General features: G+C 46.7%; 1 protein-coding gene across 1 annotated transcript; it reads left to right on the top strand.

Annotated features, from left to right (window-relative positions):
• The first annotated feature begins 3509 nt into the window (after nucleotides 1-3509).
• mtx1a (metaxin 1a) lies at nucleotides 3510-17424 on the top strand. The gene is made up of 8 exons (XM_066721507.1): nucleotides 3510-3632; nucleotides 11487-11556; nucleotides 13021-13100; nucleotides 14527-14619; nucleotides 14809-14991; nucleotides 15343-15419; nucleotides 15592-15749; nucleotides 15969-17424. Exons 1-8 carry the CDS (start codon nucleotides 3552-3554, stop codon nucleotides 16229-16231), a joined length of 1005 nt encoding a protein of 334 aa, XP_066577604.1. The 5' UTR covers nucleotides 3510-3551; the 3' UTR covers nucleotides 16232-17424.
• The last annotated feature ends 24 nt before the right edge of the window (nucleotides 17425-17448 follow it).

Genomic DNA, 17448 nt, shown 5'->3' with positions numbered 1-17448 from the left:
AGGCCTCACTGCATCGTAGAATGCAGAGATTATCTTGGTTGGCTGGAGGGGGAAAAAACAGCCATAACAAACAAGAATGAAATCAGTTAATCCATAAATCCACCCTGGCAGCCCGAGTATCCCCCAAAAAATGAGCCTTCCGAGAACTTCCAGCGAAACTCTCAGCCGGTGGGAGGGAGAGAGGATGTGGCTGCCTGTCCTCCACTGTGCCCATGGCTGCCGTCACAGAGGAGCTGGGGCCTGTGGTACGCAGTGCTGGGGAGTCACGGTCCCCTTGGTTTCACATTCTCAAAACAATCGCTGGCTGAGGACCGGGGAAAGCTGCTGATTGTGCCTAACTACATTCAGATAACATACTCCCTTCACTGGTGGCATTATGAGAGTAGGCCTCGGACAACCCAACTTTCTCGGGAGGGACCGTGAATCGGGAGTAGGCCGCTGATCCTCAGATGTCAAAAGTCTCTGTTGCACATTACCAAAACTGCTACATTACTGTCATGGAAGGAGAGTTTAGGAACTAACACGTATTGTCTCTCCCTCACATCGTTTACACGGTATCCTAATCATGCCGTGCTTGCTGATCAGCTGTCAAGAGCTTGTTGATAATGGATAGATTCTCACACAGAGGGAAACAGTTGACTTTTACTTTTTCCCCGCCAATACAGATCAAATTACCTGGCATCTGAGGGAGAGTTTGAGAACATGGGAACTACAGAATTGACTTCAACCTGATTATGCTTGGGTATGGGAAATGAAGAGCAACTTCAAATTAAAATAAAACGGTAGATCCTGCAGGCTCTCAAGGACCAGAATTGCCTAGGGGTGGGATAATGCCTGCCTGTTAAAAGAAAACATGCCACTTATACAAATCTGCAGTCACAATATACACAGCTGGCAGGGGAATAGGCTTATTTAGACAGGACTGTGTTGTTGCTTTACTTGTATGGCTTTCAAATTAGAAACCAAGAGATCACCACTTTCTTCTAATCTACAGTAGGTTTATGTATAATTAAAGACTTTGTTGAAACTAAACCGTGCATACGTCTCAGAAAAGGCAATGCTTTATTATTATTGTTATTTGTGTGTGTATTGTGTGCTGCTCAGAACCCCAGGGTAATTGTTGGAGAGCAGTTTCTTTCTTGCAAAAATGAATAAAACAGGTGTGAGCCAGCAGGGGGCGGTGGGCAACGCTGAGTTTAACAACCACTGACACAGCCAAAACCCCTCTCCCCACTCCTCCTCCGCCTGGGTTCCTGGGCCTGTTACAGATGCACAAGGTGATCGGGAGATTCTCAGATTCTCTGCTCGAACATCAACACTGCACCTAATGTGTTTTCTGGCAGGAGTACAGTAACTGACCCTGCAGAGAAAGAGGAGAGATAGGGTGGGGGGGATCTGTGTCTCCCAGACAGGGTCCAGCAGGTTTTTCTTTATTGGGTTGGCCAAATGTTTGGTTTGGTGCCCCCCCGGCAAAAAAAAAAATGCTATAATGACCTCTAGGAGTGTGTGTAGGGGTGGGGGGTGTTGAGCACAGGTCCCAAGTATTAGCCTACTTTTTTGTATTTTTTCTTAGACACCCCTATCCAGGGCGACTTACAAAACATAAGAGCAATACAGCCTAAAATTACAGATCAAGACATTGTACAAATTACAAGTTCAAAAATACAAGTGCATTATGTTGTTGTACAAGTTGGCAAAGCAGCATATACAGGCCTATATTTAAAAAAAAAAAAAAAAAGTAATGTAATGCGCTACAACGTGAGCTCCACACATACCCGCCTGCGCAAGCGGCTCATGCCAAGGAAAGAACAACACCTTAAACGCGTGTCGGCGGCCAGTTTTCCGACACGACTGCGCCAGGGCCCGAGCCGCGGCGTGTGGGGTTGTCTGCTGCGGTTTGGGCACCTCGGGGTTAATAACCGCGGCCCCGGCCCGCAGGCGCGGAGGAGTGCGCGGCGCTGCGGAGACTGGAAACGCCATTCCTCACTGCTGAGGTCAGAGCCAGGCAGCCGGGAGCAGCCGCAGCCCCACCGTCACTCCCCGCCGGCAGGATCTTCTCGGCGCGTTTTTCATTTCCTTTGCTTTCTTTTTCCATCTTCGTTTAAGGAATAATAAGTAGTAGCCTTGTTCAGCAGATCCCCAGCGCCATCACTTGTGACTGTTATATTGAGTCTGACATGTATGTAATATTTCATAACTGGCTAGTCGCTTCTTCACGGAGTGGTTTACGGAGTGCCACCACCCTGCATGCTTTGTATGCATCTCTCAATCATCACTTACTAAATACCTGGACCAAATGGTAATTGTGACCAATTAAGCCAAGCACCGAATCAATTAAGAAATTAAGGGTTGTGGGGAATACAAAAAACAGAAGGGTCAGTGGCACTCCAGGACCAGGGTTGTAGCCCTGGGCTACAATGTGAAGTACAATATTGATCTGGGGCAGGGGTTTTCAAACCGGTCCTGGAATACCCCCTGTCCTGCTGGTTTTTGTTCCAACCAAGGTCTTAATTGCTTAATTGAATCCTTAATTGACCCAACAAGCAATATAGCATTCAATTAAGTAATTAAGACCTTGGGTGGAACAAAAACCAGCAGGACCGGCTTGAAAACCCTATGATCTGGGGTCTCCTGTACTCTTTTGTGACTCAACAGAACCTACACATCGCTCAATCCAGATCCTTAAGCCTTTGACCAGCAAGTACCTTAGAGCAGTGGTTTTCAAACTGGTCCTGGAGTACCCCCTGCCCTGCTGGGTTTTGTTCCAGCTGAGGTCTTAATTGCTTAATTGATCTAACAAAGCAATATGCCATTAAATTAAGTAATTAAGGCCTAGGTTGGAACAAAAACCAGCAGGGCAGGGGGTACTCCAGGACCAGGGTTGGGAACCACTGCCAGAGCGCAATGATCCCCATAGCACTGTGGATCCCATACGGATTCCTACCCTGCTGGATTTTGTTCCAATTGAGCCGTCAATTATTTAATAGAAATGTCATAAATCGGAGCCTTTAAATTATTTTAAACAGTATGGGTTTAAAGCAGTGGTTTTCAAACCGGTCCTGGAGTACCCCCTGCCCTGCTGGATTTTGTTCCAACCGAGGTCTTAATTGCTTAATTGAATCTTTAATTGAACTAACAAAGCAACATAGTTAAATTAAGTATAAAATTGTATAAAGAACTTAAAGAACCGACTCTTTTAATTCACATAAAGTCAAATCTAAGCAGATTGTTGCTTCAATTAAGGTTCACTTTCTCGGTTGGAACAAAAACTATCAGGGCAGGGGCTCCTCCAGGACCAGGACAGGGAACCCCTGCCATAGTGGGTCCCCAGGATAAGGGTTGGGAATCCCTGCCGTAAAGAACCGTCGATTCAAATTAATAAAAACCCTAGTATTACTTATTATACATCACGGTTGCTCGTCTATGAGCTGTCCTGCTGCCGGTGCTGTTTGAAACAGTAACGCTGGGACGGCAGCTCTCTCTGTGCGTCCCGTCGTCACCAGCAACGGCGCTGAAGAGCTTCCGGGTCAAAGGCAGCCGGAGGAGACAAGATGGCCGCCCCCTTGGAGCTGTATTGCTGGAAAGGCGACTGGGGTTTACCGTCTGTCGATGCAGAATGCCTCACCGTCCTGGTAAGGGGGAAACTAAAGAAACACTAAGGGCAGATAAACGGGGTCCGTTTTTGTAGAGGCCTGCCTGCTGTGTCGGGCGTTTACGTTTCGGCTAAACATGCGTGACCTGAAACGCAGCGCCAGCCTCTGAACTGCTCAGCCTGAAAGCCGGCGCTGTACTCTGGTGTGAACCTGTTTGCATCAGCGTGATAAACGGGTATCGCCTCGTGTTTAGTTGGAAAGCGTGCGAAACAACCCGTTACAGACCTTGCCTCTGCTAGTACGTGCAGTTTGAGCCATTGGTGGGGATTGCGAAGTGCAGTCCTGTTGCATCAGTCAGTGTGTCTTCGCGTTTCTGCTGCCTTGTGCCTCCGAGTTGCGTTAGGAAGCAACAGATACCAGATCTCGAGCATTTCTGTGCGGAAACGTGCCAGAGTCGCGTCTGTTCATACTGGACAGATGGCTACAAAAATAGGAAAGCGGCTAGTTGGCAGCTACACCAGAGGTTCCCAAAGCGGTCCTACAGAACCCCCTGCCCTGCTGGTTATTGTTCCAGTCTTAATTATCTAATTCAGACTTATATTGCATTGTTCAATAAAGGAATCAATTAAGCAATTAAGATATCGGCTGGGCCGGTTTGGGAACACCCGAGCTACACCACTGCTTCCCGACCCTGGCCCCTGTGGTTCTCCCGTGTCAGTCTGATGGTGTTTCCATTGCAGCCCCAGTTATCGGCGGCTGTTTACTTGACCGATCTGCACCGGAGAGCTGAGACCGCTGAGCAGTTTGTAATAAGACCAACAATTAAATTAAGATTTCAATTAGGAGCTCAGTGGAATGGAAACCATCAGAGAGAGGAGAGCAGGGTACCACCAGGGCTGGGGGTGGGAAACACTGAGACTTTTCCAGAAAAGGACGTTTGCTAAGTGGGACCGTTTTCAGTTCCGTACACCCCAGTTAACCCCCTGCAGCGATCCATGGAAACCCTGCACCGCCATCATATCTACCGAGGGTGGGGTCGTTGCCGATTAGGTCATAATGCTTTTGATTTGCCATATTGATTATTAATTTCATTTTGGGTGGTTTGGAAAGTCGTCTTAAAAAAATAATATAAATATATATAGACCTGCACCCCCTGGACTATCTTCCCACATCCGCAGGGTAAGAACCCTCTTCAAGAAACAATGTTCTAAAATAATCTGCCCTGTATCACACCCCTAACTAAGAACCCCTGCCTCATGTTATTGGTACCCTAGTACTTGCAGTATGTAGACTGGCAATTCAACCAACTCTCGGAGAGTCTGTTTTTCTTATTCTGCAATTCCCAATTAACAGACTGTCCCACTACAGACAGGTTTAATTTGACTCCTGAGGAAGCTAGAATATTGCGCACAGGTGGAGATTCACATCCAGAGCAAAAGACAGTAATCAAGTGCAAGTGCGAGTCCCATCCACTACCAAGCTTAATTCGGGAAACACGTCAGACTCCCGTTGCACCGCGTCTCCGGTTTTAGTGGGCGCTGCAGGTTGACTTATGTCCAAGAAAATGTACAGCTGCTGGACATTTGTCTTGTTGTCTTATTTTGACTATACTACTCATTTGCATTAACAGATATGTGGAGTCCAGCTTGTACTGTGTCCAATGCTTTTGCTTTCCTGCTTCTTCAATAATTATAATAACGCATCTATTGCATTCCCATGAATAATAACTTCTTAGCTCGTCCAAGGCAACTGCTATTAGAATTGCAGAATGACGTTTCAGCAATTGTAAGTTACTTAGTGCAAATGGCAAATCAGTGTAACCGGCTCTGTTGTTATTGCAGCCACCGCTGGGGGGAGGGGGGGCAGACTATTGTTTGGCACAGCTGTTCAAACAGGATACTGCCCCACAGATATTTGTGGAAGAATGGAAATTAAGCACCGGAAAGCACTTCTGAGAGTCCCCAGGGACGGCGGGAGCCTCTTGGACCCGTCCGAGAACGGAAACGGACAGGCGTCCTACTTCCCAAATGCGCCCCCCTCGCTGTCCTGTCCTGTCCTGTCCTGTCCTGTCCGAGGCAGAGCCAGAGGAAATCCCACAGGCTGCCGTGGCCACACCGTGTACACCGCAAACGACGGGCAACGTGTGGGACCGCAGCGGCCGGGGCTCCCGGCACACCCCGCACTGCAAGAAAACCCCGGCTCTTCTTCGGTGTGTGTTCATGCCCTAGGAAACCGCTCAGAGGGAGACTGCTCTTGAATTAACCTTACATAGAGCCACAGCAACTGGGGTGGCCCTATAGTTAATGCTGTGTCTCACCAGACATTTTTCTTAGCGGTATTAGTTGATGGCTTTAAGTTAAATACTATTTTATTGGTGTAAGTATTTTACATTACAATAATAAAAACAATCAAAACAAATTTTAATACTTATGATTAAAAAAATTAAAATCAATTCTTAAAATCACTTAAATTTTTTTAAATCTTAGTGATTAACGTAAACAAAATACATGAACTTAAAATAAACAAGTGCACAAAACAATAAAACAAACTAGTGATTAAAGCAAAACTGCAAACCAACAAAAAAAGGTCAAATACATTGAAATTAACTGAAAATCAAAAAACAAATAAAATGATAAAAATAAAAAACAAACCAAAACAGTCCGATGCATTTAAAATCAAAATCCTAACGGCCAATGTATTTGACAAAAGAAAAAAACGGAACAAAACTAACCAAAAAACCCAAACAACTAGTGCTTTAAAAACAACTAAATCTTTAAAAACAGTTAAAATTCATTTTTTTAAAGTCATTTTTTTAAAACCTATCTTTTCATAAAAGGTTAAAAGATCTTGGACTCGGGCTCCAGCAGGGGGAACTGACCGTCCCCGGAGGTGGGTCCCATCATGGGATCCTGAGCTCCCCCAGATCTTGTATCTGCCAGTTCCTAAAGGCTTCCTCCTTGCCCCTCTGATGGACCTCCAGATTGACATAGTCCCTAATTAGTACCATGCCCCTCCGCGCGATGACAATTGGGTCCAGCTCCTGCTTGGCTTTAAGTTAAACTGAGAAATGGGAAAAAGTCCACCTTATTATACCCACCGTACATATATATATATATATATATATATATATATATAAAGCCTAGTAATTGAATCCTGATAATGTTGCTATAAGACATTCGGATATGTTTTTCCACCCTCTTTCTCTTATGCTATTGTTCTACCACCTATATTTTAACTGTGAAATATTTAATATGGCCATATTGTTTGTGTATTAAGGAGGGGCAATTGAAATATTCCGTCTACTAACTCGCCCATGACAAGGACGTCTGTAAATAAATATTATTATTATTAATAATAACTGGCGTCGTTGCGCACGGTATAGCAGACCAGTTAATATTATTATTATTATTATTATTATTATTATTATTATTATTATTATTATTATTATTATTAATAATAATAATAATAATAATAATAACTGGTCTGCTATACCGTGCGCAACGACGCCAGTTGTTGTACACTAAAGGAAAGAAAAAATAAAGTAAACTTATTGTATCCTTAATGAAAACAGTCACACATTGAAAAATATATTAACTTGAAAACAGGTTAATCTTCGGAACTGGGCTCCTATAGTGGTCGCAACTATACAGATTCCTGTGCAAAAATAAATAAATAAATAAATAGTCTAGAATAGGCGAAACCTCCGGAAATTCACAAATTAATTCGCTCATTCAATAAAATAAGCATTTCCACTTGCTCTACAGAGTCGATTTCCGATTTATTGTTTAATACATTCAAATGTCACAACTCTTAGGATCACGTCACATAAAGATTAACTGTATTTTTAATTTAGACAAAGGATTTTCTTGTTTTAAAATAGGGCTACATTTTTTTTTTTTTCTCCAAGAATTCCACTACTCTCACGTAATCGAATACTAGCCTCAATTCGAATATTCGAGTACTGGTGCTCATGTCCAATGTGTGTGTGTGTGTGTATGTGTGTGTGTGTGTATATATATATATATATATATATATATATATATATTAATGTAGCATAATAAAGTGCTGTTGTACATTCAATTAAAGTAAAATAATATACAAAACTGTAACAGTACTAAAAAGCTAGTCTGGACACAGAAGGGGAAGCGCAGTGGGGGGTTGAGGTGTCTGGGATAAATGCTTGGACAGTACTGCAGTGCAGACATAAATATAAAGAAGAAAAAAAAGGATAAACAGATGTGTGGAAAATCCAACAGGGTAAACCTCCACTTAAATTTGGGTGGAAAAAAAAGAGAGGAAAAAATCAAACCACAAAGCATAACTGCGCAGCCTTGTAATAGCAGCCGCTCTGCCGCTCAGACCGGTTTCCCCTTACTGAAACTGTAGCCCTGGCAGAGGGAGGGGGTATGTAGCCAGGCTCTGTGTGTAATCGAGCGAGACGGGGCTCAGACAGTGCGACAATTTACGCACACCGCACCGACCGCAGGCGTTCATTCACGGATTTCCTCAAGGAATTTTTCCGACATCTCCGCCGAGATCTGGGCCAAGGCATGGAGTGTGTGTGTGTGTGTGTGTGTGTGTGAGTGAAAATAAGTATGTGAGAGTGTGTGTATAAGTCAACACTTGCATGTCTGTGTATTAATGAGTGTGAATGTGTATGTGGGAGTTAGGGATGGCGAGTGTGATTGTGTCAAAGTAAGTGTGGTGGAGTGGCAGTGTACGAGTGTGTGTGTGAGAGAGAGAGAGAGAGAATCTGTGTGGTGGAGTGTATGTGTGTGTGTGTGTGTGTGTGTGTGTGTGTGTGTGTGTGGTGCTCATTCTTTCCATACAGCGCAGTGACACTGTGCTCCTGTCTTCCCCAGTTCTCTGTGTTCCTATGAGCTCATTCGGCCACAGACTCTCGGCTCGGCAGCCATGAAGGAAACCCTGCCCCCACCAGCGGTGCTTGGATTGCAATTTTATAAATGTATATTTTTATTAATCGTGACTTTACTGTTTATTTACTTTACTTTTGATTAGTGACTTGAGGGGTGTTGAGCACAGAGAACTGAGGATGTGAGTGTGTGGTGTGTATCTGTGATTTGTGTGTGTGCGTGTTTGTGTGTGTGTGTGTTTGAGTGTGGCTGTAGAATGTGTTGGCTGAGATCCTTCCACTATGGAACCGGAACCTGAAAACTGTCCTTCTGAACGCTTGTAAAAGGAGGGGATATTTGTCCCTGTGTGTGTGTGTGTGTGTGTGTGTGTGTGTGTGTAAACTGTAGCACACTCTGTATTAGGAACAGCTGTCTCTTGTGCTTGCGAGGAATCCTACTCTCTCTCGCTCTGAGTGGAGAAAAAAAATAAAAGCACACGTCAACAGTGATTTAATTCGACCTCCTGTGATTTTCTTTTTTTTTCACGGCCACCAACACGATGCCAAAAACCCTGTGGCGGGTCTTATTCTCAAGCACTGTAACAACCCAGTCCTCTTCAAGGCACCAGGAATTCTCTGCCTGCCGTTGATTAGTGTGCAGTTTACTTGGCCCAGGACGATCGCATTCCAGACCCTCTTTGCCCGACAATCTCTCAAGGAAGTTCATGCAGTGTTCAGGAGTAAAGCATGGGGAGTAAGTGGGACGGAGTGCCACACGGACACCGAGCCTGGTGCCAGCACCGCTGTTACACGGCCTTGTTCGCACAGCACAGCGCTCAGAAGCGACAACACAGTTTCTCCATATAGAGTCAGTCTGAGCCTTCATCAGAACAACTGAAGCAAAACCAGGCCTTCTTGAAAATTAAACCTGTTGGTGTATTATCCTTAATATTCTTACCATCTGAGAATATTCACATTTATAATGGAGTTGTTGTTGTATTTGTACAATTTAATATAGTAGGACATTGTTAGTGATTGGTAGACGGTGTCAGTCACCTTAAACTTTTAACTACAATAACTTAAGTACTACTATTAATAATAAAGGCACAGAGTTACTTAACTTATAAAAAGCGAGATTACACTAAATTAAATGAGCAGTCCCCCAAAAGAAGTGGCCAGTTGTCTTGCACTGTACACCACTGCAGTAATATATCAACCTCAGGGACAAGCTATTACCAGATGCTGTTGGGTTGGTGACTCCTCCATTTTGTGCTTGGTGTTATTGCATGCTCAGTTTCCAGGGTCTCAGTGAGCTGCTCATTTTAATATCAGTAAATCCTTAATGGAAAACACACCAAGCAGTGATTCCTTTTTATTTTTTTACTTTTTATGACTGACTGGCTTTTTTTTTTCTTCTTCCTGCAAATGATGCTGGAATGCTGTAATGAAACGTGGCCATGATGTCAATCTTTGATGTTTTTAACTGCATTTTTTTTTTTTTTTTTTCATGGGTTGGAAAGTCGCACAGAAAACCCACAGACCTTGACTCCTGGCACCCCCCCTCACTGCGCATCCTGCCACTTAACCCTTGAAGGACCAAGTTTTAAGTGCTTCTCCTTCTCCTCTTCCTCCTCCTCCTCCCTCAGATGGCATATCAAGCTGTTCTTCATTCAACTCACACAGTGCTGCCATTCGCCAAATCAGTGAGCGTTTGTTTGCCCTGGCTCTGGCCTGAACTCTGGGCACTCTGCTCTGCTCTCCGTTGGTTCTCCCTGTGCAAAGCCCTGGAAATCTCTCTTAGCCTGCTTGTTCATACTCTCCCTGTGTGTGTCAGTGTGTGTGTTTGTGTGAGAGAGAGAATTTTCTTTTTGGATTGATTTTTGAATTCCCCCGCACTTCAGCTCTCGGGCTTTGTCAGACGTAAGCATTTTGAGGAGAGAGTGCATTAGCCAGGGTTCTGGTATTCTCTGCAGGTGGTTCCAAGACCACTTCCTAATAAGAAGCTGCTGTGCCCTTGGCTGGGCGTCTGTGTCCGCAGTGCAGTGCAGTGCAGTGGTGGTGCACAGTGAGGGGGCAGGGCTATTGAGTGATGGTTCGCGGTTGGCAGGCACCATGTGATCTGGGTTTTTTAGCAGACGGTGGTAGTAATTTGTTTCTGAGGCAAATTCAAAAAAGCTTTATTGGCATGGCTAATTGACTAAATCAGTGTTGCCAAAGCATTGAAAGACCCGTCCAGTGCTCAAGAACAGGGCAATGGGAACTATAAATAGAGAAATTATGCATTGAACATTTACAGATATTTTCAATATAATTGTTGTTTACACCGTGTACACAGTGTCAAGGCCCGGGTTGCTCTGTGTGGCAGGCAGTGATGTATTGTGCCGCTGTCCCAAAAGGATAGCCAGACTGTTGGCCCTGCTTGGTGCTTTGAAGTCAGGGATCTGTGAGTTTGTGGATGTAGGCCTCTGTCTGACTCTGACTCACTTTATCCTGCAGTGCTACTCTCCTGTGCAGTGTGTTACCATGAGGATATCTACTGTGTAAACACTCTCTTGCCCCCCCCGCCGGGTATCTGCATATCTGCAGGAGGTTCCCTTTTCCTTCCTGCCAGACTGCCACCCCATCCCCCAAAGAGCAGAGCATAGCATGGACAAGAGGGAGAGTGTAGTCCAGGGCAGCAGCTGCATCTCGTGGGGGAGATTATAACTGTCTGAAGATGCATGTTCTGCTCATGAGCGTGCCTTTTTGCGCAGCGTAGTCATGGATGTGTCCTGGGTGTATGGGCTGGTATCGGTGACTGCTTGAGGATCAGGCAGATTAGTCTGATACTGTGGAGCCTAAGAGTCACTTTTGTACCTCCAGCACGGAAGCTGAGGAGTAAAAACTGAGTAGCAGTTGTAGTTATATCAGTGACTTTCTTCATATAAGAACCTTTAATGCATAGGCTTCCAGATTGAGCATAGTGTGCTGAGAGAAAAGTCAGAGTCTTTCTGTACTTGTATTCATGTAATCAAAATTATTTCTCTCTCTCTCTCTCGCAGGCCTATGCCAAGTTTGCAGGCGCCCCCCTCAAAGTCCACAAGATCACAAACCCCTGGAGGAGCCCGACAGGTAACGTCTGTGGCCCTGTATTCTGAGTCCTGCGCCCTCACCTCCAGTGTACTACAGCCCACGTTCACGTGCAGGAGGGTAGGAGAGGGCAGGAGTGGGGGAAAGAGAAGGAGGGAGGGAGAAAGCTGGTGAGAGCAGGAAAGCGGTAGAGTGAGCGAGTGAAAGTGAGAGTATGTGAGAGGGAGGTAACGTGTGACTTGAGTTTTACCCCATTTCCAATGGCCACGTTTAGGTGCAACTGAACACCTGTACACCTGTGGCCGGGCTGTAACTGTGCACCTAAACTATGCACGGCAGCGTTTCCACTCATTGTCGTGAGGTACAGCTGCCTAGGAAATGACTGTGAGACACAAAAGGTCAAAACGCCTCTGGGACACTCGGCACTTTGGGATTTAGTGTTCAAACACTGGAGCCTGAAATACCTTAAACATTCAAGTTTTTGTGCGATATCTAACAGATAGTCTTACTTCGGGTGGCCAGAGTAGAAACCGGGACATATTGAAAACCTATTTATAAAACAAAGTGTATGACTTCTCCCTGCATCATGATCCGATTAACATTGACAATATAATTTATTTAATGCGTAGCCGCTTCACTTATTAATATGAAAAATACAGTCACAGCCTGTAACTAACTTGACAGAACCGATTCCCTTCAGTACAACATAGTACATTTATGTGTGAATACGCCTACAACATTCTGGGATCCATAACAGTTTTTCACGACTTCAGTGTTATTGTTTTTTCCTGGATAACTTCCACATAAGCTTAATCAATTACAATAAGTGTTGGTAAATAAATTAAACACATCGATAACATTGTGAGTTTTAAGTGAGTCCAAACAAGGGAAAGCTAAAAACTGTGACATTTGAACAATTTTGAGAGAACTGTCTGGACATTGGGACATTTAATTTAAAACCAGGATGAATGGTCACCATAGTCTTTCATGTTTGCATGTATTTATAAAAAATAAAATAAATATTTTGTCACGCACACTGTATTGCAGTCCGATGCAGTCCTTTCTCCAGCAGGATTTTCGCGACCTTCTCAAACCCTTTTAAATGTTTTACCGCTCCAAGCAATTGATCCCGTGTGGCACTTTTTGATCGTACATTAATAACTGCTCGAATTTAATTGTCTTTCTGAGGGAAATGCATATTCTTTCTTGCATCGAAAGCGGTCACCATTATTGTAGTTACAATTTAAAAAGTGTCAAAACGCCTACAGTGGCGTACAGTACGGGCCTCAGAGCAGTATGGGACTCAGCTGGTACGATCCACAGTGGCCAGTGGACATGGGGCATTAGTGACCTAAAGGAGATGGAGAGGCAGTGAAAGAGATAGACAAACAGACAGCTGGGGAGAGGTGTGTGTCACAATTTCACAGAACAGGAGGTGCAGTCCAGTGTCTGACTGCCGTGCAGGGCACCCCTTCACTGCCCTCTCCTCTTGGACACCCCTGCCAGGGTCCCTGCCCGCCCTGAAGACCCAAGATGATGGGAACCTGAGCCAGCCACACAAGATCATCATCCATCTTCGCAAGCAGGTGAGCTGGGAGTCGCCGGGGGTTTCACGCCTGTGTTTTCCACCAGTCAGAGCTGCATCGCTTGCAAGTTTTAGAAAAAACCCTCCAAACAACTGAGAAAATGGTGGCAAATTCTACAATAAAGATGGCAGTGGGGGAGGGGATTACCCAGCATCCCACAGAACACGTGTATGAGGAAAACTGAAATTACAGGAAAGGGGCCATTACAAAACTGCACCCTGTGAACTGCAGCTGTGTCCGTAAATCTGAATCACGGTAACCGGAATTGGGGGACTTTTCTTCTCTTGCACCTCACTGCGGATTGCTGGATGAAGGCTGTGCTAGAGGCTGATTAGCTGCTGGATAACTGGCTCTGACCTCTGGCAGTCTGTCCCCGCATCCTTCTATCTTGTCCCCCCTTACAAAAAAAAAAAAAGCCATCCAGTTTGGGTCCAACCACCTTTTGAAGAACCTATGGGTGAATCTTCCTGACCGCCACCCCCCAACCTCCCCCCCAACACAAATTATTCTATGAAGTAAAACTATATGCTCATATCTGCTCCAGTGATGTGCAGGGTGTTTTGTCTGCCGCCTGCCTTTAAACACGCGCCGGCACAGTGCATGCTGGAACTTGAGCCGATCAAGCATTTACACTGCCAGGATCAAATGCTACCGATGCGATCCAGATCAAATGCAGTTTAAACACACCTACTGGTTGTTAATCGCTTCCCCTTGCTCCAGGAATACAGTCAGGCTTAACCACTGCCCCAAGACTGTGGACACCAAGGTTAAGATTTACATACCCCAGGTTCTGCCCCTGAACAACATTCATGCCATAGGGCACCCCCAGGGGCTATTTTACCCCTCTGACCCCCGTCTTCACTGCTTCTGTAAGCACTCAGTAACCCGATCTCTCCCCCCATGCCCCGGGGGAGTGGCTGGGCCGGCCTCTCTAGCTCTGATCTGATCTGACTGGTGCCTGCCAGGCCCGTGTCAACCCCCTGCATTAGTCTCCTAGCTTATGTCCACATATCTCCCCCCCCACCGCCCCTTGGCTCCTACGCAGCATAACGCAACCGTTTTCATCACTGATGGATCCCATCTGGGCATCAGCTGCTCGACTTCTTTCTGTTTTGTTTTGCGGGGTGGTAGGCAGGGGTAGATCAAGGAGAGGGTTTTCTTTTTCCCCTGCAGTTTCAAAACTCTCCAGTTACCTCTCCTGTTGCTCAGTCCTCCCGCAGGGTTCCTGTGGGGGTGGGACCCAGATGGGGGTCCCTCATTGGCCAGGTTATCGATGAGAATGGTCAGGGGAGAGTTGGAGTTGGGGTGGGGTGAGGAAGAGTGGGAGCAAGTGGGGTGGGATGTTTGGTGGAGGGGAAGGGGGGGACTGGCAAATTAGGGTGCAGAGTTACTGTAACGGAGCCACCCCCCACTTTGTCTCTTGCAGAAGTACAACCCTGACTATGACCTGTCAGCCAAGGAGGGGGCCGACACTCTGGCCTTCATCTCACTGCTAGAGGAGAGACTGCTGCCTGCACTGGTGAGTGGGAGTGGGAGGGGGAGGGAGAGGGAGAGGAAGAGGTGAACTTCCAAAAAAGGGAAATGGAGGGACATAAATTCAGATTCCCATCTTTCACTTTTTCCCAATCCCTCTCTTCCCTCTCTCTCTCTCTGTTTCTGGTTCCTCCTGTCCACTCTCATCTGGACTGTGTTCGCCTGGTCTCGTCAGATCTACGCTGTGTGGGTCGACTCCAAGAACTATGTGGAGGTGACACGGCGCTGGCACGCCGAGAACATCCCCTTCCCACTCAATTTCTTCCTGCCCAACCGCATGCATGGCCGCCAGCTGGACAGGCTGAGGCTGGTGAGGGGAGACAGCGGCCTGGAGCCCGGGGACGAGATTGAGAAAGAGGTGAGGGGACTGGGGGTGAAAGAGAGAGGGAGGGAGAAGGAGGTGAGGGGACTGGGGGTGAAAGAGAGAGGGAGGGAGAAGGAGGTGAGGGGACTGGGGGTGAAAGAGAGAGGGAGGGAGAAGGAGGTGAGGGGACTGGGGGTGAAAGAGAGAGGGAGGGAGAAGGAGGTGAGGGGACTGGGGGTGAAAGAGAGAGGGAGGGAGAAGGAGGTGAGGGGGTGGGGGGAAGGATGGAGGGGATGGAACTAATTTGGTAGGTTGTGTGGAGGGGCAGTTGGGAGGAGAGAGGGAGAGAAAAGTGTGAACATCTCAGTAAAGACTCTGAATCTGTGTCTGCGAATGTCTCCCCAGCTCTATCGAGACGCCCTGGAATGCATGACCCTGCTGTCCCAGCGACTCGGCTCACAAAAGTTCTTCTTCGGCGATTCGTAAGTCAACCGGCGTGGTTTTGTCTTCACGGTTTCACTCCTCTGTTACGTTTCGGGAGTCCCCCCTCTGTGTCGCCCTCAAACGCGACTGGAGGCCGCTGTGTCTGTGTAGCCCTGTGTCGTAGCGGTAACCCTGTGTGTCTGTCTCCCCCGCCCCCGCCCCGGTCCCTAGGCCCTCCTCTCTGGACGCCTACGTGTTTGGACACCTGGCCCTGCTGCTCAAGGTGAAGCTGCCCAACAGTAAACTGCAGCAGCACCTGAAGTCCCTGGACAACCTGTGTCACTTCTGTACCAACATTCTGCAGCTCTACTTCCCCAACGAGGGAGCCGGTGAGTTGGGGGAGGGGCAGTGCATGTACAATACAGCGCAGTATATATAATAATAATATAATATAATACAGGCCAGTACAGCATAGTATAATTTAGAACAACACCACACAGTGCAGTACAACAACACAACACACAGCTGTACAACACAACACCGTGCAGGGCACCGTGACTCTGGGCCGCCGGGCTTTTCCCTGACGTGTGTTCCTTCTCTCACCTCAGATGGCCCCTCCCGCCGCCCCTCCCCCTCCTCCTCCTCCCCCTCCCAGGCGGGGCCCAGCTCGGACGGCGGCGACTTTGAGCACGACCCACACAAACGCCGCAACCAGTTCCTGTCGGTGCTGGTGGCCCTCGGGGCCATGCTGAGCTACGCCCTGATGACCGGCATCGTGTCGGTGCACCGCGCACAGCCACAGGGGGCGCTGCAGGACGTGGATCAGCACCGGCTGTCACGCCACGAGGGGGAGGGAGACGAGGAGGACTGAGGGGGCTGAATGGGGGAGGGCTGTGAGGGGAGAGGGGGTGCAGGTTTTGGGTTCTTGGGTGTCCCTGGATTTAAAAAAAAAAAACATTTCCAAGTTTCAGGTGTTTTTTTTTTGTGTTTTTTTGCTCAACGGAGGTTCCTCAAATGCACAGTTCTGTGTTCGTGCAGAATATAGGGGGAGGGAAAGAGAGAGGAAGGGGTGTGTGTGAGAGAGAGTGTGTGATGTTACTGTTTTCCTTTTTTGTGCTTAAATCATCATCTTGTCAGAAAACGCACAAGCCGTTCTCCAGCAGCTGGCAGAGAAACGGCACAGACAGATACTGTTATCTTACTTAGGGATACATTTGGCAGAATCTTGCGGGACAAATGTGGTGCCCCTGTACCTTTTAAGACCACAGCCATCTCCCACCTCTCCGTCCCAGGTGTGCGGATAGACTCGGGTGGAGGGCCAGCTGCAAAACACAACAACAACAAGAAAATGTCCTTCTGCTGAAGCATCATTTTATTTTAGTTTGATGTATTGCATATCTGCTTTTGCCAGGTTTCAAGTTCTTCATTTAATCTCCCCCCACCTTCCCAGCCGTGCCCTGCCTCACTGCCTTCTTCACCTGATCAGTAGAAATAACTTGAAGAGCGCAAATCTCGGCTCACCCTCAACTTTGAAGATGTTTCCTGCCGGGGGTGGGGCGGCAGTCATTTTGCCTATAGGCTACCTGGAATAGCTTAGAATAATAATATTGGTGATAATTTGCAAGTCGCTATATTGAAATATAGCGCCCAGTCTCTCTGCAGCTGTGTCTATGAGGGAGTCCGTACTGTACAGAGACAATCCCCCAGTTGAGTGGTCCATAGTCCCCAACCCCCCCCCCACCCCGTGTGATCTGCCTTAACTGGCGTTTGTGACCCTTCCGTTTCTTCTGAACCCGTTTGATGAAAGGATATGCTATAGCAGTGGGGTGTGAATTTCATCGATATGATTACTGCTGTTTTCATTCTGCAGTCCCAGCGATGCGGTGGGGGTGTACTTCTTTTATTTTATTTTATTGTATTACTTCTACACTACAGTCACTGCAATGCTGTTGGGTTTTTTATCGTTTTTTTTTTCTGCCTGTAAAATCGGAACTGTAAACCAGACCAATTATAATGACAATGGTGTGGACGAGAGGTTGATTAAAAACATCGGGTTGGATGAGGTTTCTTTGTTTGTGTGGTTTGCGT

Source organism: Amia ocellicauda, chromosome 14, assembly GCF_036373705.1.
Source record: "Amia ocellicauda isolate fAmiCal2 chromosome 14, fAmiCal2.hap1, whole genome shotgun sequence".
Classification (NCBI taxonomy): domain Eukaryota; kingdom Metazoa; phylum Chordata; class Actinopteri; order Amiiformes; family Amiidae; genus Amia; species Amia ocellicauda.
This window is presented reverse-complemented; position numbering and strand designations above follow the sequence as displayed.

Excerpts from the sequence above, each read along its gene's own strand:
- mtx1a (XM_066721507.1), top strand. The coding sequence starts at position 3,552 with ATGGCCGCCCCCTTGGAGCTGTATTGCTGGAAAGGCGACTGGGGTTTA. Across the intron at positions 13,101-14,526 it reads TCATCCATCTTCGCAAGCAG|AAGTACAACCCTGACTATGA; the intron begins GTGAGCTGGGAG and ends TGTCTCTTGCAG. Across the intron at positions 14,620-14,808 it reads AGAGACTGCTGCCTGCACTG|ATCTACGCTGTGTGGGTCGA; the intron begins GTGAGTGGGAGT and ends TGGTCTCGTCAG.